Genomic DNA, 23,713 nt, shown 5'->3' with positions numbered 1-23,713 from the left:
AAAATCGGAGAATCATTTTAAAGTAAAAGCCATAGAAATCGTGGTCTTAAAACGCGAGTTATAGGCTAGAGAACTGAAAACAATTTTTTAGTTTTGCTTTTTTGAAACATTACTTACGAAAATTAAAATAAAAAATTAATAAGTGCAGGTATTTAAATGAAATTTAAGGGAAATATTAGGAAAAATCCCTGAACTAATTTAAAGTAAAAACTATAAAAATCTGAGTAGTGAAACGCGAGTTATAGCCCAGAGAACCCAAAAATATTTTTCCAGTTTTGGTTTATTGGGACCTCACTTACTAAAATTTAAATTAAAAATTAAATATTGCATGGATTAAAATAAAATTTTACGGACATACTAAGGAAAGTGCCGAAATTAATTTAAAGTAGAAACCATACAATTCAGAGCAATAGAACAAGATTTATAGGCCAGAGAACCCAAAACAATTTATTCAGTTTTAATTTATTGGGATGTCACCTACAAAAATTTAAATAAAAAATTAATTCTTAGAGGGATTTGAATGAAATTTCATAGAGATGTTAAGAGAAGTCCCTGAATTAATTTAAAGTAAAAATCATTGAAATCGGAGTTTTAGAACTCAAGTTATTGGTCAGAGAACCTAAAAAAAATTATCTTTGTTTTATTGGGATATTACTTAATAATTAATTACCAAATTTTTCAAAGAGTTTTCCAGAATATTTAGTTCCCCTATTTTCCAAGTAATTGAAATAATTTGTTCCAGGCCATTAAGTCAGCAATATTTCACATTCAATAGTCAGCCTCTGTAGTTCAATAGTCAAACATTTAAACATATTCTATTAAGTCGATGAATTTATTAAATTTTTCTCTACAAATCGAGCAATTTTCCAGGCATTTAAAAACCGTTTTCAAAGTTTTCCAGGATGTTCAATTCTCCTACTTTTTCATGTAAAAGAAATCCTTTCTTCTAAGCAGTTGAGTCAGCAATACTTCACGTTATTTTAGGCCTTGCAGTTCAATAGTCAGTCATTTCAAGAATTTTCCATTTAGTCAAAGAACTTATTGAAGTTTTCTGGACAAGTCAAGTTATTTTCTGAAGCAAAAATCATGAAAATCGGAGCATTACAACGCAAGTTATAGGCCAGAGAACCCAAAACAACTTTTCTTGTTTTGCTTTATTAAGGCATCACCTACAAAATTGACAATAAAAAATTAATTATTGCAGGGATTTAAATCAAATTTTACAGAGATAATAAGGAAAGTCCCGAAATTAATCTAAAGCAAAAATCATAAAAATCGGAGCACTAAAACGCGAGTTATAGGCCAGAGAACCCAAAACAATTTTTCTTGTTTTGCGTTCTCGTTTGCTTTATTAAGGCATCACCTACAAAAATTACAATAAAAAATTATTTGTTGCAGGGATTTAAATAAAATTTTACATGGATTATAACGAAATTCCCTAAATTAATCTAAAGCAAAAATCATAAAAATCGGAGCAATAGAACGCAAGTTATAGGCCAGAGAACCCAAAACAATTTTTCCAAGTTTGCTTTATTAGGACAAAAAATTGAATAAAAAATTAATTATTAAAGGGATTTAAGTGAAATTTCACAGGGATATTAACGAAACTCTCTAAATTAATCTAAAGCAAAAATCATAAAAATCGGAGCACTAGAACGTAAGTTATAGGCCAGAGAACCCAAAACAATTTTTCTTGTTTTGCGTTCTCGTTTGCCTTATTAAGGTATCACCTACAAAAATGACAATAAAAAATTAATTATTGCAGGGATTTAAGTAAAATTTCACAGAGATAATAACGAAACTCCCTAAATTAATCTAAAGGAAAAATTATAAAAATCGGAGCACTAGGACGCGAGTTATAGGCCAGAGAACCCAAAACAATTTTTCTCGTTTGCTTTATTAAGGCATCACCTACAAAAATGACAATAAAAAATTAATTATTGCAGGGATTTAAATAAAAAATCACTGGGATAATAACGAAACTCCCTAAATTAATCCAAAGAAAAAATCATAAAAATCGAAGTACCAGAACGCGAGTTATAGGCCAGAGAACCCCAAACAATTTTTCCAGGTTTGCTTTATTGGGACAACAAATTGAATAAAAAATTAATTATTGTGGGGATTTAAGTAAAATTTCACTCAGATGTTAAGACAGGTCCCGTTAATAATATAAAGTCATAACTATGAAAATCGGAGTACTAGACTTTGAGTTATAGACCAGAGAACCTAAAAAAAAATTTCAATTTTGTTTTATTGGGATATTATTTACAAAAATTTGAATAGAAAATTAACTATTGCAGGGATTTAAATAAAATTTCACAGAGATAATAACGAAACTCCCCAAATTAATCTAAAGCAAAAATTATAAAAATCGGAGCACTAGAACGCGAATAATAGGCCAAACAACCCAAAACAATTTTCTCAGTTTTGTTTAATTGGGATGTCACCTACAAAAAATTGAATAAAAAATTAACTATTAAAGGGATTTAAGTGAAATTTTGCTTAAAAAATACTGTTAACTATACTCAACTTAAGTGCATTGAAGTTAACGACCCAAAGCACTATCCAGGTTTCCCCAAAAAATAAAAAAGTGACGAAACCCGACTTTTCACGCCCCGAAGCCTTTTCATTAATTTAGCCGACCATGCTGAGGGAACTTTCCTGTTTTCCGGTAAAAACCCCGATTTTCACTGCTGAATTTAAATGTACCGTAAATTATGAGATCAAGTCGTCTCACAAGACATTCGTGAACTGCCCGGCCAGATAAAGCGAATGGTAATTATTCCAGTTTGAGGATTACGAATTTGTCAGACTGAAAGGGACTTTAGCCATTAAGTATAGATAGACTCCGAAATAAACGAGCAGAAGAACATGGGATTTAAGGAAAAATTAATGAAAGAGTCTCTCTATTAATTTTGTTTGTAATGGTGCCTCTGGTGGTGTCCTGTAAAGGTCCTCCCCTTTGTGCATCATTAGGCAGATTCCTTTTAATCTTGGCTATCATGAATAAATAGTGGAAGGAGACATTAATTATTTATTCACACCCACATCTCAATGTCAGTATAAAATAAAGAGAAGGGAATGAACCGTATTTATCTCCTTACAACATTTAAAAGTCCCGCCAATATACAGGCGCGCCTCCTAGCGGCAAGTGTTAGAACCCCGCTAACATGCCACGTTTGCCCCCGAGATGGCGCTGTTGACCCTGTTCCATCGATATGACTCTTGGGAACAGCTGCTGTATTCGTGATCCTTACAATATTAATTAAGAGCTTAATATTATCTGTGATCTATGACATAAAAGGTGCTGTGTAAATGCATACACGCTCTAAAAGAAATTATTAATAGCAAAAATATATAAAACAGAGATGGAGGGACAAAATCATTGCAGATCTGTGAGAGATGATCCTAAATTATCGATCAGTCGACCAAGGGCTGTAGAGCTATTTTCCTATAAACTATATTTATTAAAGAGAGAAAGAGAGAAATAGACTTAAATACTTGGAAGGATATTATAAATAGGCAGTTGAGTGAATTTAATCACCTTACAAGAAAAAATTGATGAAAGAGTCTCTCTCTATTAATTTTGCTCGTAATGGTGCCGTATGCATGTACGTTTTGCCATTGCAGTGACTGTATTGAAAATGTTGTGATTAAGTACAGAAAAAAAATTAGGAGGGATATTTAATATTTAATTGCGACAATACGTGCTTTATGAAGTTTTTTAATCCGATTACTTTCTTTTTTTTTTACAAAAATTCGAATAAAAAATTAATTATTGCGGGCATTTGAGTGAAACTTCACAGAGATATTAAGAAAAGTCCCGGAATTATTATAATGTAGAAATCATGAAAATCGGAGCTTTAGAACCCGAGTGATAGGCCAGAGAACCCAAAACAATTTTCCAGTTTTGTTTTATTGGGATGTCACCTACAAAAATTTGAATAAAAAATTAATTATTATAGGGATTTAAATGAAATTTTATAGACGTATTAAGGAAAGTCCCAGAATTTATTTAAAGTAGAAACCATGGAAATCGAAGCATTAGAACGCGAGGTAGAGACCAAAGAACTAACACCACTTTTTCAGTTTTGCTTTATTGGGACAATACTTGCAAAAATGTAAATAAAAAAATAATCAGTGCAGCGATTTTAATAAAATTTTACTGACATTTTGAGAAACGTCCCAGAATTAATTTAAAGTAAAAATCATGCAAATAGGAGCATTAGAACAAGAGTTATAGGCCAGAGAACTTAAAACAATTTTTTTAGTTTTACTTTATTGAGACGTCACCTACAAAAACTTTAATAAAAAATTATTTATTAAAAGGATTTGAATGAAATTTTAGAAAGATGTTAGGGAAAGTCATAGAATTAATGTAAATCAGAAGTCATAAAAATCGAAGTTTTGGAACGCGAGTTATAGACCACAAAACCCAAAACAATTTTTCAGTTTTGCTTTATTGGGAAGTCACCTGCAAAAATTTGAATAAAAAAATAATTATTGCAGGGATTTGAATAAAATTTTAAAAAAATGTTAAGAAAAGCCTCACAATTAACTTAAAGTAAAAACCATAAAAATCGGAGAATTAGAACTCCAGTTATAGGCCAGAGAACTCAAAACTAACTTTCAGTTTTGCTTTATTGGGACGTCATCTACAAAAATTTGAATAACAAATTAGTTATTACAGATATTTAAATGAAATTTTACAGAGCTATTAAGAAATGCTCCAGAATTATTCTAAAGTGAAAATCATAGAAATCAGAGCATTAGAACGCGAGTTATGGGTCACAGAACATAAAACAGTTTTTCAGTTTTGCTTTATTGAGACGTCATATGCAAAAATTTAAATAAAAAATTAATTATTGCAGGGATTTGAATAAAATTTTACAGCGATGTTAAGAAAAGTTCCGGAATTAATTTAAAGTAAAAACCGTACAAATCGGAGCATTAGAACAAGAGTTATAGGCCAGAGAACCCAAAACAATTTATTCAGTTTTGGTTTATTGGGACCTCACTTACTGAAACGTACACGAAAAATTAATTATTGCAGATTAAAATAAAATTTTACAGAGATAATAACAATACAATACTACATTTAAAAGTCCCGCCAATATACAGGCGCGCCTCCTAGCGGCAAGTGTTAGAACCCCGCTGACATGCCACCATTGCCCCCGAGATGGCGCTGTTGACCCTGTTCCATCGATATGACTCTTGAGAACAGCTGGTGTATTCGTGATCCTTACAATATTAATTAAGAGCTTAACCATAGACATATAATTGTTATTAACAGCGAAAAATAAATAAAAACAGAAATAATGAGACAACATCGTTGCAGATCTTAGAGCCGAATTGACGCAAGATAGAGAAGGATGGAGAATGATCACCGGATTTCCATACTTTAATGTAAAACGTTAATTAAAAAACCGACTCGGTTAATTAATGAAACGAGTTTCGTTGTATCCATTGTGCAATCTGAAAATCTTCATCCATCACCTACACAGTTCAAAAAATGACTCTCCACGGAATTTCCCGCTTTGAAAAAAGTGGACCGGGCAAACAGGGCGAACCTCCATGAAATTTACTTTTTATTCCAGAGTCGTTGAGAATAAAACGCCCGAGGGATCCCCGGGAGACCTGGAACGAAAATGTATTTTAAGGGAAACGTTACGTTTGTTTAGAAAGTCAAGTAGCAGCAGCGGCGAAGTTCGGTTTACTGAATTAAATTTAAAGTTACGATTATCTTTGTTTGTAAGGCCTTAGTGAGGGATTCGTTTAATAATAACAGAAATATGTAGAGAGGGAGTAGAATAGATAAGCGAGAAGAAGCAAAATGTCTGGTCATATCGGTTAAGGGTCCACGGAGGTGTGTCTCGATGACTTAGGATAAGTCCAGGAATTTTTAACTTAAGAGGATGCTTTATATCTTGAATTTGAGGTGAAGCATTGGTGCAGCGAATGCTGAAGACTATTTTAAAATATCTTTAGAACTTTTGGACTTTTGAAGCAAAATGTCTGGTCATATCAGTTAAGAGACATATGGGCCCATGGGGGTGTGCCTCGATGAGTTAGGATAAGTCCAGGAATTTTTAACTTAAGAGGACGCTTTGTATCTTGAATTTAAGGTAAAACATTAGTGCAGCGAATGCTGAAGACTATTTTAAAATATGTTAAGAACTTTTAAACTTATGAAGCAAAATGTCTGGTCATATAAGTTAAGAGACATAAGGGTCCAAGGAGGTGTGCCTCGATGACTTAAGATAAGTCCAGGAACTTTTAACTTAGGCAAAGGCTTTATACCTTAAACTGAAGGTGGAACATCAGCCCAGTGAACGGTGAAGACTATCCTAAAATATCTTAAGAACTTTTGGACTTATGAAGCAAAATGTCTGGCCATACCAGTTGAGAGACATGTGAATCCATTGGGGTGTGTCTTGATGACTTAGGATAAGTCCAGCAATTTTGAACCTAGAAAAACGTTTTAGGCCTTAAAAAAGGTGGAACATTGGTCCAGCGAATGCTGAAAACCGTTTTAAAATATCTTAAGAACTTTTGAACTTATGAAGCAAAATGTCTGGGCATATCTGTTAAGAGACATAAGGGCCCATGGGGGTGTGCCTCGAAGACTTAAGATAAGTCGAGGAACTTTTAACTTATGCAAAGGCTTTATACCTTAAACTGAAGGTGGAACATCAGCCCAGCGAACGGTGAAGACTATCTTAAAATATCTTAAGAACTTTTGAACTTATGAAGTAAAATGTCTGGCCATATCAGTTGAGAGACATAAGGGTCCATGGAGGTGTGTCTCTATTACTTAGGATAAGTCCAGCAATTCTCAACTTAGAAGGACGTTTTATACCTTAAATTAAAGGTGGAACATTGGTCCAGCGAATGCTGAAAACCGTTTTAAAATATCTTAAGAACTTTTGAACTTATGAAGCAAAATGTCTTGCCATATCAGTTAAGAGACATAAGGGTCCATGGAGGTGTGACTCAATGACTTAAGATAAGTCCAGCAATTCTTAACTTAGAAAGACGTTTTGTATCTTAAACTGATGGTAAAACATTGGCTCAGCGAATGCTAAAGACTATTTTAAAATATCTTAAAAAAATGTGGACTTATAAAGCAAAACGTCTGGGCATATCAATTCAAAAACATTTTGCTCTATGGGGATGTGCCTCGATGACTTAGGATAAGTCTAAGAATTTTTAACTTAAGAGAACGTTTTGTATCTTAAATTTAAGATGGAACATTGGTCTAACGATGCTGAAGACTGTTTTAAAATATCTTAGGAACTTTTGGACTTATGAAGCAAAATGTCTGGTCATAACAGTTAAGAGACATAATGGTCCATAGAGGTGTGTCTCGATGAATTAGGATAAGTCCAGGAACTTTTGACCTAGGGCGATGTTTTATACCTCAAACTAAAGGTGAAACATTAGTCCAACGAATGCTGAACACTATTTTAAAGTGTCTTAAGAATCTTCAAACTAATGATGCAAAATATCTGGCCATATCAGTTAAGAGACATAAGGATCCATGGGGATGTGTCTCGATGACTTAAGATGGGTCCAGGAATTTTTAACTTAAGAGGACGTTTTATATCTTAAATTTAAGGTAAAACATTGGTCTAACGAATGCTGAAGACAGTTTAAATATATCTTAAGAACTTTTGAACTTATGAAGCAAAATGTCTTGCCATATCAGTTAAGAGACATAAGGGTCCACGGAGGTGTGACTCAATGACTTAAGATAAGTCCAGCAATTCTTAACTTAGAAAGACGTTTTATATCTTAAACTGATGGTAAAACATTGGCTCAGCGAATGCTAAAAACTATTTTAAAATATCTTAAAAAAATGTGGACTTATAAAGCAAAACGTCTGGGTATATCAATTCAAAAACATTTTGCTCTATGGGAGTGTGTCTCGATGACTTAGGATAAGTCCAGCAATTCTCAACTTAGAAAAACGTTTTATACCTTAAATTCAAGGTAAAACATTAGTCCAGCGAATGCCAAAGACTACCTTAAAACCTCCTGCCCAATTGCCTGGAATAAATTTCCTATTAATCCAACTACATCAGACTAATTTGGCCAATATAAGAACTTCTTAAATTTAAACTTCTACCTTGCATAAAAGTGATAGTGAGTTAGAGAGGCTTGGAAGGAAGGTTCAGTTTCTTTTAAAATTTCTGGAATAATCCACAATACCTTAGAGGACATCAAAAACTATTTATCTGCTTTAAAACACTAGAAATGCCCGGAAAAATGACTTCGGCAGCTTGGAATTGGACTCTCGTCTCACTGCTTATTTCTTATCGATGCATCTTGACTCGACTTGACAATGAGTAAAGAAAAAGAAACATCTGAAGTGAAACCGAAGGTGCGACAAGGATGGAGCGACATCTAGGGAGACACGTTAACGTTCTCCGCCAGGAGGCCGGTTGAAGTTTCACGTTTTTTTGGCGCGACATTTAAATCGATACAATTATTAAGAGAACAAATAGGAGCAAATTTTGGCGTTAGGGGCTTTCGAGATATTCGCCTACTGTATGGGGAATAAAACCACAATTCTTTGTTCTAATTATAATTTTAAATAACTTTTATTGTTCGTGGACCCAAATATCAGTATAGCCTCCAGGAATATTAAAAAAACTTATTAGAAGAAATCGAAGAGTGTTCTTTTCTCTTTAATTTGAGATACTTTCGAGGATAATCTGACTACTACAATTAGAGCAATACGCAATTTCCTGACCCACTATCCTTAAGTTCTGTTAAATAACTATATCACATAAAAGCCCCTTCAAAATCATCTTCTAAAAGTTATAATATCCTAAAAATTACGGTAAGCACTGCGGTAACGTTAAAACGACCCATAACATCTACCCGGCCTTGTCGCACTCATTGCAACAGACTCAAGTCTTGAAGTGTCAATAACTTTCTTGCTATTGGTCGGTTTTTGCTGAAATTTCACAGTTAGAGTTAGGATTGTTGGGGTTCTCTCTCTACCTCTTTTGTTGGCCCTCTAGTACCTAAACAACTAACTGTATTTTACCATGTTTTGTTAATTTAAATGTCACGATAAAATTGTTTACCCTAAATACCGGAAATGCCTTACTGAACCTGTAATTTGGAAAATCCGAAACACGTAGCATATAGCGGAATTTCGGAGACAACAAGGCAGGAAGGGTTGCTGTGCACTCGCGTATAATTACTTAGGAACTGAGAAGGAGCTTACATAATAAATATGTTTTTTTTATTAAAAAGGTTTATAAATACATATTGGATTTGAACAGAGCCTCTTCCAGAGTCACCTCGATGTCTCTTCAGGCACTCGTCCTTATTTCTTTCATGAATTGAAGTAATTTATTTTTTTTTCAGACCTTGCAAGGCCCAATTCAACTTGAGTCAATTAAATGGTGTTGTTACGACTGCGTCAGTTTTGTGACTCGTCAAAAGCGTTTGACTATGTTTACTTCTCGGGCCTATAACTCGCGTTTTAATGCTTCGATTTTTATAATTTTTACTTTAAATTAATTCTGCGACTTTTTTTAATGACTCTGTAAAATTTCATTTAAATCCCTTTAACAGTTAATTTTTTATTTAAATTTTTGTAGGTAACGTCCCAGTAAAACAAAACTGAGAAATTGTTTTGGGTTCTCTGGCTTATAACTCGCGTTCTGACTCTCCGATTTTTATGATTTTTGCTTTCGATTAATTCTGTGACTTTTTTTAATGACTCTGTAAAACTTCATTTAAATCCCTCTATTAGTTAATTTTTTATTCAAATTTTTGTATGTGATGTCCTAATAAAGCAAAACTGAGAAATTGTTTTGGGTTCTCTGGCCTATAACTCGCGTTCTAATGTTCTGATTTTCATGATTTTTACTCTACATTAATTCTGTTCGTCTTTTTAACGACTACGTAAAATATTATTTAAATCCCCCTAATAGTTATTTTTTTACTCAAATTTATGTAAGTGACATCCTAATAAAGCAGAACTGAGAAAATTGTTTTGGGTTCTCTGGCCTATAACTCGCGTTCTAATGCTCCGATTTTCATCATTTTTATTTTATATTTTTTCTGTGACTTTTTTCAATGACTCTGTGAAATTTTATTTAAATCCCTTTAATAGTGCATTTTTTATTTGAATTTTTGTAAGTAATGTCCTAATAAAGCAAAACTGAAAAATTGTTTTTGGTTCTCTGGCTTATAACTTGCGTTCTACCGCTCCGATTTTTATGATTTTTGCTTTCAATTAATTACGTGACTTTTTTTTAACGACTCTGTGGAATTTCATTAAAATCCCTTTAATACTTAATTTTATATTCAAATTTTTGTAGGTGACTTCCCAATAAAGCAAAATTAAAAAATTGTTTTGGGTTTCCTGGCCTATAACTCGTATTCTGATACTCCGATTTTTACCATTTTTACTTTAAATTAATTCTGTGACTTCTTTTAACGACTCTGTAAAATTTCATTTAAATCCCTCTAACAGTTAATTTTTAATTAAAATTTTTGTAAGTAATGTCCCAATAAAACAAAACTGAGCAAATTGTTTTCGGTTCTCCGGCCTATAATTCGCGTTCTTATGCTCCGATTTCCACCATTTTTATTTTAAATTAATTCTGTGACTTTTTTTAATGACCCTATGAAATTTCATTTAAATCCCTTTAACAGTTAATTTTTTATTCAAATTTTTGTAAGTGACGTCCTAATAAAGCAGAACTGAGAAAATTGTTTTGGGTTCTCTGGCCTATAACTCGCGTTCTAATGTTCTGATTTTCATGATTTTTACTCTTTATTAATTCTATTAGTCTTTTTAACGACTCTATAAAATTTCATTTAAATCCCTTTAACAGTTAATTTTTTATTCAAATTTTTGTAAGTGACATCCTAATAAAGCAGAACTGAGAAAATTGTTTTGGGTTCTCTGGCCTATAACTCGCGTTCTAATGTTCTGATTTTCATGATTTTTACTCTATATTAATTCTATTAGTCTTTTTAACGACTCTATAAAATTTCATTTAAATCCCTTTAATAGTTAATTTTTTATTCAAATTTTTGTAGGTGACGTCCCAATAAAACAAAACTGAAAAATTGTTTTGGGTTCTCTGGCCTATAACTCGCGTTCTAATGTTTTTATTTTCATGATTTTTACTCTATATTAATTCTATTAGTCTTTTTAACGACTCTATAAAATTTCATTTAAATCCCTTTAACAGTTAATTTTTAATTTAAATTTTTGTAAGTAATGTCCTAATAAAGCAAAACTGAAAAATTGTTTTTGGTTCTCTAGCTTATAACTTGCGTTCTACCGCTCCGATTTTTATGATTTTTGCTTCCAATTAATTATGTGACTTCTTTTAACGATTTTTGTAAAATTTCATTTAAATCTCTCTAACAGTTAATTTTTAATTTAAATTTATGTAGGTGACGTCCTAATAAAGCAGAACTTAGAAAATTGTTTTGGGTTCTCTGGCCTATAACTCGCGTTCTAATGCTCCGATTTTCATCATTTTTAGTTTATTTTCAATAATTTTATATTAAATTAATTCTGTGACCTTTTTTAATAACTCTATGAAATTTCATTTAAATCCCTTTAACAGTTAATTTTTATTAAAATTTTTGTAAGTAATGTCCTAATAAAACAAAACTGAGAAAATTGTTTTGGGTTCTTCGGCTTATAATTCGCGTTCTTATGCTCCGATTTTCACCATTTTTATTTTAAAATAATTCTTTGACCTTTTTTAATAACTCTGTGAAATTTCATTTAAATCCCTTTAACAGTTAATTTTTTATTCAAATTTTTGTAAGTGACATCCTAATAAAGCAGAACTGAGAAAATTGATTTGGGTTCTCTGGCCTATAACTCACGTTCTTATGCTCCGATTTCCATCATTTTTACTTTAAATTAATTCGGTGACTTTTTTTAATAACTCTGTAAAAATTCATTTAAATCCCTTTAACAGTTAATTTTTTATTCAAATTTATGTAGGTGACGTCCTAATAAAGCAGAACTTAGAAAATTGTTTTGGGTTCTCTGGCCTATAACTCGCGTTCTAATGCTCCGATTTTCATCATTTTTAGTTTATATTTTTTCTGTGACTTTTTCCAATGACTCTGTGAAATTTCATTTAAATTCCTTTAACAGTTAATTTTTTATTTAAATTTTTGTAGGTGACGTCCCAGTAAAACAAAACTGAGAAAATTGTTTTTGGTTCTCTGGTCTATAACTCGCGTTCTAATGGTCCGATTTCCATGATTTTTGCTTTAAATTAATTTTGTGGCTTTTTATAATGACTGTATGAAATTTTTTAAAAATTCCTTTAATAGTTAATTTTTTATTTCAATTTTTGTAAGTATTCTCCTAATAAAGGCAAACTGAGGAATTATTTTGGGTTTTCTGGCCTATAACTCGCGTTCTAACTCTCCGATTTTTATGATTTTTTATTTATATTAATTCTGTGACTTTTTTTAATGACTCTATGAAATTTCATTTAAATCCGTTTAATAGTTAATTTTTTATTCAAATTTTTGTAGGTGACGTCCCAATGAAACAAAACTGAGAAAATTGTTTTCGGTTCTCTGGCCTATAACTTACGTTCTAACGCACGGATTTTTATGATTTTTGCTTTCTATTAATTCCGTGACTTTTTTTAACGACTCTATAAAATTTCATTTAAATCCCTTTAACAGTTAATTTTTTATTCAAATTTTTGTAAGTGACGTCCTAATAAAGCAGAACTTAGAAATTGTTTTGGGTTCTCTGGCCTATAACTCGCGTTCTAATACTCCGATTTCCATGATTTTTACTTTATGTTAATTCTGTGACTTTTTTTAATACTCTATGAAATGTCATTTAAATCCCTGTAACAGTTGATTTTTATTTCAATTTTTGTAAGTGACGTCCCAATAAAACAAAACTGAAAAATTTGTTTTGGGTTCTCTGGCCTATAACTTGCGTTGTAACGCTCCGATTTTTATGATTTTTGCTTTTAATTAATTCCGTGACTTTTTTTAACGACTCTGTGGAATTTCATTGAAATCCCTCCAATAGTTAATGTTTTATTCAAATTTTTGTAGGTGACGTCCCAATAAAACAAAACTGAGAAAATTGTTTTGGGTTCTCCGGCCTATAACTCGCGTTCTAAAGCTCCGATTTCAATCATTTTTCCTTTAAATAAATTCTGTAACCTTTCTTAATGACCCTGTGAAATTTCATTTAAATCCCTTTAATAGTTAATTTTTTATTCAAATTTTTATAAGTGACGTCCCAATAAAGCTAAAACAATTTTCTCCCATAAGACATGAACATACCAGCAATTCCTCAATATTCGAAAACCACATCGATCACGCCATCTCTTGACACCCAAAAAGTTGCCGAAACATTAGCCGCCAGGTGTACAGTAACTCCACATATTGGCGCGAAATTTAAACCCAAATAAATGAACACCAAGTAAATCAACATTTCTAGTATTCTTAATCGATTATGTTCGGTGTGTACGTATGTAATAATCAATCAATTGACTAGTTCACTTCTGAAATCTAACGTGAAGTCTGTTATTATTTTTTAAATCCCTTTGAATTACCCGATTATCAATAGTTTAAGAACTACAGCCACCTCGGGATCTGCTGGATCAAAATAGTGTAACAAATACGTATCATCAGCATACAGACCAGACGTCAGAGCACATGAAATATGGCCCTAGAGTAACCTACAGAGTCCTAGGTCACTGTAAGGTCCAACGATGTTATTCAGCTAATTTAACAGGGCTGTAATCAGTGCTAAAACCTTATTGATCATCATCATTTATAACTTACATAAGACAGCATTAACAGCGCCATCTCGGAGCAAACGTGGCAATAGAGCGGTGTTCTAACACTCGCCGCTAGGCGGCCCCACTCTGTATATTGGCGGGACTTTTGAATTTAGTAAGACATTTTAGTCTCTTTTTGCTAAATATTTATGCGGTCCTTAATGAATAGAAGAATATAACAACGGGAATTTTTTACAGCAGAAAGATTAAACGGGCCGTAGTAATTCAAAGGAATGCCACGCCTAATGAGGGGGACAAAATGAGTTTTTAAAGATCCAGGCTAATGGCGAGAAGCTCTAAGTAAACCCTTTGTTTGGGGTTCTTAAAAAGCTATTAGGGTTAAGGGTGATTATCATTTTTTTTTTAAAAACGACCCTTTTGTTGTTGGTTAAATTAATTATTATTACCTGCAAGGAGGAGGGTCAGCAGTGACAGCGACAAGGTCCAGGGTGGCACCCGATCCATTTTTCTGCAAAAAAAAAATTAATTAAACACAAAAACAATAATAAAATCTGATTTTAGTTTCTGAACTAAACTAAATTCCACCTGCCATGTAGCGTTTAATTGAAAACCCTTGCCGAGCAGACTGAGTAAATAATTAAGTGATTTTATTTAACTTGCTCTTAATTAAAGGCTCTGATGTTTGTTAAGGCGTATACTGCTGCAGGATGTATGAATAAAGAAGGGTTTTAGTTGAAAATTAATTTAATAATTATAGTTTTTAATCTATTTTAGATTAAAGGAAATTTTGTCTGGGTAGGGTGATAGTAAAGTTGCTCCTCATTTTTTACGGGAAGTTTTGAAGTTAGGGTCTTAAAAGTTGGACAGTGGTGTGCGCTCAAGTGTCCTGTCTAAGAGAAATCAAGAATTTTTAGAGGATTTTTGATATTTTTTGAGATACAGATAGGTTTGACCAAGTGGTCTGGGGAAAATTGCAAAAGGTCGCTTCCTAATTTTTACGAAAAATTTTGAAGCTAGAGTCTTAAAAACTGGGCAGTAGTGTGCGCTCAAGTGTCCAGTACAATAGGCATCAAGAATTTTTAAAAGATTTTTGTTATTTTTTGAGATACGGACAGGTTTGTCCAGAAGGTCTAGTAAAAATTGTTAAAAAAAAATTTCAAGGTAACTATAAAGTCGCTCCCTAATTTTTGCGAGAAGTTTTGAAGCTAGAGCCTTAAAAACTGGGCAGTAGTGTGCGCTCAAGTGTCCAGTAAAATAGGCATCAAGAATTTTCAAAAAAATTTTGTTATTTTTTGAGATACAGATAGGTTTGTCCAGGAGGTCTAGTAAAAATTGCAAAAAAAAAATTTCAAGGTGACTATAAAGTCGCTCGCTAATTTTTACGAAAAGTTTTAAAGCTAGAGTCTTAAAAATTGGACAATAGTATGCGCTCAAGTATCCAGTACAATAGGCATCAAGAATTTTTGAAAGATTTTTGTTATTTTTTGAGATACAGACAAGTTTGTCCAGGAGGTCTAGTAAAAATTTCAAAAAAAAAATTCAAGGGGACTATAAAGTCGCTCGCTAATTTTTACGAAAAGTTTTGAAGCTAGAGTCTTAAAAACTGGACAATAGTGTGCGCTCAAGTGTCCAGTACAAGAGTCATCAAGAATTTTCAAAAAATTTTTGTTAATTTTTGAAATATGGACAGGTTTGTCCAGGCAGTCTGGTGAATATTGCAAAAATACTCACTAAATTTACAGTCACCCCCGATTTTTAAGAAATATTTTAAAAATCAAATAATTAAAAACGAAAGTCTTTTTCCAGGATTTTGAGGCCATTTTTAGTACTGAAATAGGTCTCCAAATGGGTGGAATAAATAAGAAATGACTGTGAAAAAGTCTCTTATCTTTTGAACCTGACTTTTAAAAACTTGAATAAAAATGCTTCTGATGCATGGATTTTCGTGTTTTTTTCAACGGAAGCTGTAAAATACTCCAAGGTATCTTTTGACGTAAAAATCATGCTGATGCGAGCTGTAGAAGTGGAATTATGACCAAAATTTTGAAGGAGAAAATTGTTTTGGCTTCTCTGGCCTATAACTCGCATTCCAATGCTTTCATGTCTATTAATTTTACTTTAAATTAATTCTGTGACTTTTTTTAACGATTCTATAAAATTTTATTTAAATGCCTCCAATAGTTAATTTTTTATTTGAATTTTTGTAAATGATGTCCTAATAACGCAAAACTTAGAAATTTTGTTTGGTTCTCTGGCCTATAACTCGCGTTCTAACTCTCCGCTTCTCATGGTTTTCACTTTAAATTAATTCCGTGACTTTTTTTAATGACTCTATGGAATTTCATTTAAATCCCTTTAACAGTTAATTTTTTATTCAAATTTTTGTAGTGAGATTTAAAAAGAATTTAAATAGATAAGAAATGACTGTTTCACCTAAAACTGTCTTTTCTCTTAAACCTGACTTTCAAAAACTTGAATAATAATGCTTCTGATACATGGATTTTTGTGATTTTTTCAACGAGGCTGGAGAATACTCCAAGGTACCTTTCAATGTAAAAATCATGCTGATCCGAGGTGTAGAAGTGGAATTATGACTAAAGTTACCTAGAACCGTCCATCTTCTTGGACCTAATTTCCGAAAACTTGGATAAAAAAATTTCTAATGCATGGATTTTTTAAATTGAAGCTGCTGGAAACTCCACGATACCTTTTGGCACAAAAGCCTTGCCAATCTGGCTTGATATGTTCCAGGAGCAATTTGTGCAATTTGAAGCAATTTTTTTAATAGTTCCAGGCCTCTGGAGTATATACTTGCTATACTCCAAGTACTTAAAGTTATACTGGAATAAATGGAAATATGGCTATAAATCCCTGGAATAAATAAAAAATTACTATTAAAATTCCAAGGATATATAAGGGCCTCAACGACCATCCAGAAGAAAGTAACGATTACTTTAATGCCTCAAAGGAATTTATATGGCTTCAAATACCATGAAAAAGAACAAAATTTTTAAGGTACTATGGAAAATGTGCAATAACGTCCAATGCCTGTAATAAAAGAAGCAGTCACTTCCAAACGCCTGGACTATGGATTCAGGTAATGAAATTATTCCTAGTGACTTGATATATTCCAGGAGCACCAAGCGATTGGATGCCAGATTTTTGGAGATTAACTGGAGGTTGTTTTCCAGGATTTTGAAGTTTTATTACCTTTTTTAATACTGGAATAAAAGGAAATATGAAATTTATGGTCAGTTCTGATCCGAGTCGATTTAAGGTGGTTGCAAACCTGTACAAACGGAAGTGTTTTCCTAAAAAATTATTGAATTTCTAAAAGTGCCTATAACTCCTTCAACTCCCAAAAGATTCGGGTAAAGCTTTCTATTAATATAAACGTTAAATGTGTGCATCGATTTAAGGTGATTGCAAACCTGTACAATTAAAAGTTTTTTTGTAAAGTATTCTTGAACTTTACAAGCAAGTTTCAAGGGATTTCGATACGTTGAAATTGAAAAAATCCATTTTTAACTAAGTGTCAAAAATAAAAATGACCTCAACTGCCTTGGGAAATTGAAAAATAACCTCGACTGTCTGAAATGAGAAAACACTTTCTGGCAATTGAAAATTTTAAATATATTGAAAATAGGGTGACTGTTAAATGACCCATTTTTTTTAGGAAAATTTTGGAACTTACAGTTTTTAAAACTTGATAACAGGGTGCGCTCAGGTGTCTTGTTAAAGAGACATCAAGAATTTTTTAAAGATTTTTGTTAGTTTTTGAGATATGGGCAGTTTTGTCCAGGCGGTCTAGTGAAGATTGTAAAAAAAATATTTAAGGTGACTGTAAAGTCGCTCCCTAATTTTTACGAAAAGTTTTGAAGGTAGAGTCATAAAAATTAGATAGTAGTGTGCGCTCAAGTGTCCTGTCGAAGAGACATCAAGAATTTTTTTAAAATTTTGGTTATTTTTTGAGATATGCCCAATTTTCTCCAGACGGTCTAGTGAAAATTGTAAAAAATATATTTAGGTTGACTGTAAAGTTGCTCCCAATTTTTCACGAAAACTTTTAAAGCTAGAGCCTTAAAAATTGGACAGTAGTGTGCGCTCAAGTGTCCCGTTCACGAGACATCAAGAATTATTCAAAGATTTTTGTTATTTTTTTAAATATGTGCAGGTTTGTCCAGGCGGTCTAATGAAAATTGTGAAAAAAAAATTCTAAGTTGACTGTAAAGTCGCTCGTTATATTTTACGCAAAATTTTAAAGTTAGAGTCTTAAAAACTAGACAGTGGTGTGCGCTCAAGTGTCCTGTCCAAGAGACATCAAGAATTATTCAAAGATTTTTGTTAGTTTTTTAAATATGTGTAGGTTTGTCCAGGTGGTCTAGTGAAAACTGAAAAAAAAATGTTTCTAAGGTGACTGTAAAGTTGCTCCTTGTTTTTAACAGCAAATTTTGAAGCTACAGTTTTAGAAACTAGACAGTGGTGTGCGCTCAAGTGTCCTGTCTAAGAAGCTTCAAGAATTTTAAAAAAATTTTGGTTATTTTTTGAGATATGGCCAATTTTGTCCAGGCAGTCTAGTGAAAATTGTAAAAACACAGCAACTTTACAGTCAACCGCAATTTTTAAGGAATTTATTTGAAATTAGATTCTTTTGAAAACTAAAGCCTTTTTCCAGGATTTTTACGCTTGGAATAAAAGGAAATATGACTCCAAATGTCTGGAATAAATAAAAAATTACTTTCTCTGAAACTGTCTTTCCTTTTGATCCTGACTGTTAAAAATTCGAATAAAAATGCTTATGACGCATGAATTTCCCTGATTTTTCCAATAGAAGCTGCAAAACACCCCACGGTACCTTTTGACATAAAAGTCATGCCAATATGAGCACTAGAAGTGGAGTTATGACATAAATTGCCTAGAACTGTCCTTCCTCTTGAACCTAATTTCCTAAAACAAAATTTCTAATGCATGGATTTTTTCAATTGAAGCTGCTGGACACTCCAAGGTACGTTTTGATACAAAAACCACTCTGGCTTCATAGATTTCAGGAGCACTAAGTGATTTTTTATTAGTTCCAGGCCTCTGGAGTAACTGCTCGTTATATTCCAGGCATTTGAAGTATTACAGGAATAAAATTAAATATAGCTCTGAATTCCTTGAATAAATGAGAAATTACTTGAAAATTCAAGGACATATAAGGGGCTCAACAACAACCCAAGAAAAAAATCCTGAATATTTTAATGCCCCAAAGGCATAGGGCATCAAATACCTTGAAAAAGACAGACATTTGTTAAGATATTATGAAATATGACTGGAAAACGAGTAATAACGTCCAATACCTTCAATAAAACAAACAATTACTTTCAAATGCCTGGACTATGGATTCAGATTATGCGAAATTATTCCTAGTGGCTTGGTATGTTTCAGGAACACCAAGCGATTGTAGTCCAGGCTTTTGGGGGAACTAGAGATTTAATTCCAGGAATTACGCCATTTTTAATACTGAAATAAAAAGTAATGTGCCTCCAATTATCGAGCCCTTAGAGTGGAGTCATGACCCGAGTTCCCTGAAAGTGGAGAATTTGCCAACAAAATTTTTACAGACGTTCTTGAAGCTAGAGTCTTAAAAACTGGCAGTAGTGTGTTTTCAAGTGACATCAAGAATTTTCAAAAGATCTTAATTATTTTTTGAGTTATGGAGGGATTTGTCCAAGAGGTTTCGCAAAAAACGTTGTAGGATGACTGTAAAGTCGCTCCCTATTTTTCACGCAAAGTTTTGAAGCTAGAGCCTTAAAAACTGGACAGTAGTGTGCGCTCAAATGTCCTGTATAACAGGCATCAAGAATTTTTGGAAGATCTTTGTTATTTTTTTAAATATCGACAGGTTTATCCAGGCGGTTCTGTAGGAGGATCCTTTCCTCGCGGTTTTTATGTCGATAATATTTCTTATCAGAATTGTATTGAGTTTTATCGGATAATAAGTGTTCTGCTTGAGTTTTTTTTTGGTTCCTTATGTACCTGTACATATTTTATTAGTTTTTTTATTGCAGACAATTATATTTATGATTTATTGTAGTTCGACACAGGCATATATTAATATTATTACTATTGTAGATATTGAGCCTAGATATAGCCTGCTTTGTCGATAAAAAATACTTTTCTCTAGACAAGTAATTTCAGATCCAAAAATGCAACCATATACAGAGTTTTCCATTTAAAATCCGTGAAACCAAGCAAATATTCACTAGAACAAAATGTACTTGCAGATCCTCTATATTTCACTATTTAGACCTCCCTTTTTAACCCTCTTACCAAATACGTATTGCAGAATCAAGCTAACCTAAGCTCACGTCCGCCTCGCACAAATTCAAAACGATAAAACTAAAATTTATATTTTAATTAGGGTTTATTTAGGTGCGGCTCGTTCCTACTCAACCTGACGACAAAACAACCGCTAGTCCCTTAATGAAGGCGGCTCCATCGTCAAAAGTTAACGCGCTTAAGTGATTATGTTCATTTGTGTCTGAGCGAGCACAATAACGAGGAAAATAATTGTAGCCCTGATGAATGGGTTTTAAAAGACCCCTTTGCGATTTGTCACTGAAAAATATACTGGATTTGTTGGTTTCCTGAAGAACCCTGAGTGGCAGAAATACGTGTCTGGACGTATATGATAATAGATCGAAGATAAGCTGACGATAGTGTTCTTATAGCTGGAACAGATGAAAGTCACCTATTGAGTGAGTTGACCCAGAGAGACAATACCTGGGAACAATCTGTGAAGGTCTTAAGAAATTCGTAGAAGAAATTAAAAACATATACACAATAAATTCAAAATAAGAGAGAATATGAGATGTTGTTATAAATTTGCTCATATCTCAAAAATAGTCGAAAATCTTTAAGGAATTCTTGATGCAAAATGGACTGGACACTTGAGGGTACACTACTGTCCAATTTTTAATACTCTAGCTTCAAAACTTTTCATAAAAATTAGGGAGCGACCTTACAGTCACTCTAAATCTATTTTTTACAATTTTCACTAGACCACCTGGACAAAACTGGCCATATCTCAAAAAATAACAAAAATCTTTGAAAAATTCTTAATGTATATTAGACAGGACACTTGAGCGCACACTACTGTCCAATTTTTAAGACTCTAGCTTTAAAACTTTTCATAAAAATTAGGGAGCGACTTTATAGTCACCTTGAAATTTTTTTTACGATTTTCACTAGACCTTCTGGACAAACCTGTCCATATCTCGAAAAATAACAAAAATATTTTAAAAATTCTTGATGTCTATGAAACAGGACACTTCAGCGCACACCACTGTCCAGTTTCCATGATTCTAACTTCAAAAATTCCCTTAAAAACTTAGGACGAATTTACAGTAAGCTTACATCAAGGTTATTTTACAAATGCACTAAACCACCTGGAAAAACCCTTTAATTTCTCAAAAAATAATCAAAAATCTTTTGGAAATTCTTTATTTTTATTGGACCGGACACTTGAGCGCACACTACTGTCCAGTTTTCAGGACTCTAGCTTTAAAACATTTCGTAAAAATTAAAGAGCGACTTTACAGTTACCCTAAATCTATTTTTTACAATTTACGCTATACCTTCTGGACAAACTTGTCCATATCTCGAAAAATAACAAAAATTTTAACAAAATTCTTGATGATTATGGAATAGGACACTTAACAATATCTTAAAAAATAACAAAAATATTTTAAAAATTCTTGATGCCTATTAAATAGGACACCTGAGCGCACACTACTGTCCAGTTTTCAAAACTCTAGCTTTAAAACTTTTCGTAAAAATTAAGGAGCAACTTTATAGTCATCTTGAATTTTTTTTTTACAATTTTCACTAGACCTTCTGGACAAACCTGTCCATATCTCGAAAAATAACAAAAATATTTTAAAAATTCTTGATGTCTATGAAACAGGACACTTGAGCGCACACCACTGTCCAGTTTCCATGATTCTAACTTCGAAAATTCCCTTAAAAACTTAGGACGAATTTACAGTAAGCTTATGTCAACTCTATTTTACAAATGTCACTAAACCACCTGGAAAAACCCTTTAATTTCTCAAAAAATAATCAAAAATCTTCTGGAAATTCTTCATTTTTATTGGACCGGACACTTGAGCGCACACTACTGTCCAGTTTTTAGGACTTTAGCTTTAAAACTTTTCGTAAAAATTAAGAAGCGCCTTTATAGTCACCTTGAATTTTTTTTTCAATTTTTACTAGACCTTCTGGACAAACCTGTCCATATCTCGAAAAATAACAAAAATTAAAAAAAAAATCTTGATGCTTATGAAACAGGACACTTGAGCGCACACCACTGTCCAGTTTCCATGATTCTAACTTCAAAAATTCCCTTAAAAACTTAGGACGAATTTACAGTAAGCTTATGTCAAGCCTATTTTACAAATGTCACTAAACCACCTGGAAAAACCCTTTAATTTCTCAAAAAATAATCAAAAATCTTCTGAAAATTCTTGATGCCTATTGGACAGGACACTTGAGCGCACACTACCGTCCAGTTTTTAACACTCCTAGAAAAATTGGGATATATTTGGGTCCCAATGTACTTTCAGACAGTCCTGGAGTTTGAACCATAAAAATTTCACAGGATCCTGGAACTCCTCAATCAATCAAATCCCTGGACTTTTTTACCTCAACCATCTTATCTTTCATCCCAGAATAACGTTTTTACCCTCACATTCATTCATCTTCAGGAACCCCACTGTACGGGTCAAAAACATGAGCAAAATGGTGCCGTCGGGTCACGCTTCGTCTGTTTAGGTCATTTTAAGTCATATTACGGTGGCCACCGACAGAGGTCAGCGCAAATTAGCTTCAAAGACTCCCACAGATGGCGATAGTTTGACCCGTTTCAAACAGTCGATGCATCTCAACGCTATTTGGTTATATTAATATAACGCGACCTTTATATTGCGTAAGTGTGGTGAAATTGTTAAAATTCACATTTACTTGGTCCAAATATAGTGGAACGGGTGTTTCTTACATGATAAATCCATCCTCAGGAATCCTTTTACTCTCTCGTGGATCAGGAGACATCTGACAGGACATGGTTATATGTGGTGCAAGGAGGAGAGTATTAAATAAATCTAAATACGTTCATCTCTTTCTACTAAACGGACCCGATTTTTCGGTAGAAAAGGAACAAAATTAAAACTGCTCCTAAGTGATTTATTATTTTCGGAAATTAAGTGAACACAAACTGGGCGTTTGCCAGCTTCCAGCGAGTCGTTTTTACAGATTGGAACTTTAGGAGGGAAACAAAATATCTCTTAATAAAATTGTATCCACCCTTTTTTAAAGGGGGAAAGAAAAAGGCCATTAGGAAGCGTAATAAATGGCTCGGGACCGGTTTATTTCTTGTTTTTAAATAGAAATTTAGGTAAGTAAGGTCAGGGGATGGATTTGCCTGTTTACACCATTAAACCCGATTTATCGCTGTCGCATTACATTTAAAACGAGCTTTAGGCATTTCCGAATGTACACATCAGAAAATAAACAGCGGTTTGCGATATTGCACGATCAAAATGAAACCGTAATGAGCTGAGCTGATCAAATTAAAATGTGCGTATATATTTAGCTGTATTTAATGGGTGATTTTTATGAAATATGGTTCATGAGAAAGGATTTTTAATTCTAAACAAAAAATGTCTCTATGAAAACTTTGATAAACCCAATAGTTTTAGAGTAAAATTGAAAAAATCAAAAAAAATGTGAAATACAAAATATATCATAAGTTCCTTAATATTTCACCGATTTTTATGAAATATAGTTCGTAAGAAAGTGTTTTTAATTTCAAACAAAAAATGTATCTATAAAAATTTTTGTAAACCCAATAGTTTTAGAGTAAAATTTTTTCAAAGTTTTTTTGTTCCTTTGCA

General features: G+C 32.7%; 1 protein-coding gene across 1 annotated transcript in view; it reads right to left on the bottom strand.

Moving 5' to 3' along the window:
* The window catches only part of LOC126747887 (cadherin-87A), a 100,568-nt gene that overhangs the window by 65,943 nt on the left and 10,912 nt on the right, over window positions 1-23,713 (bottom strand). Inside the window, 1 exon segment of the mRNA XM_050456800.1 lies at window positions 14,228-14,289. Within this exon segment, the coding sequence (XP_050312757.1) occupies window positions 14,228-14,285 (58 nt within the window). The 5' untranslated portion in view covers window positions 14,286-14,289.

This window comes from Anthonomus grandis, chromosome 20 (assembly GCF_022605725.1).
Source record: "Anthonomus grandis grandis chromosome 20, icAntGran1.3, whole genome shotgun sequence".
NCBI classification, from domain to species: Eukaryota; Metazoa; Arthropoda; class Insecta; order Coleoptera; family Curculionidae; genus Anthonomus; species Anthonomus grandis.
The sequence above is the reverse complement of the archived record's forward strand: the minus strand, read 5'-3'. Positions and strand labels throughout refer to the sequence as shown.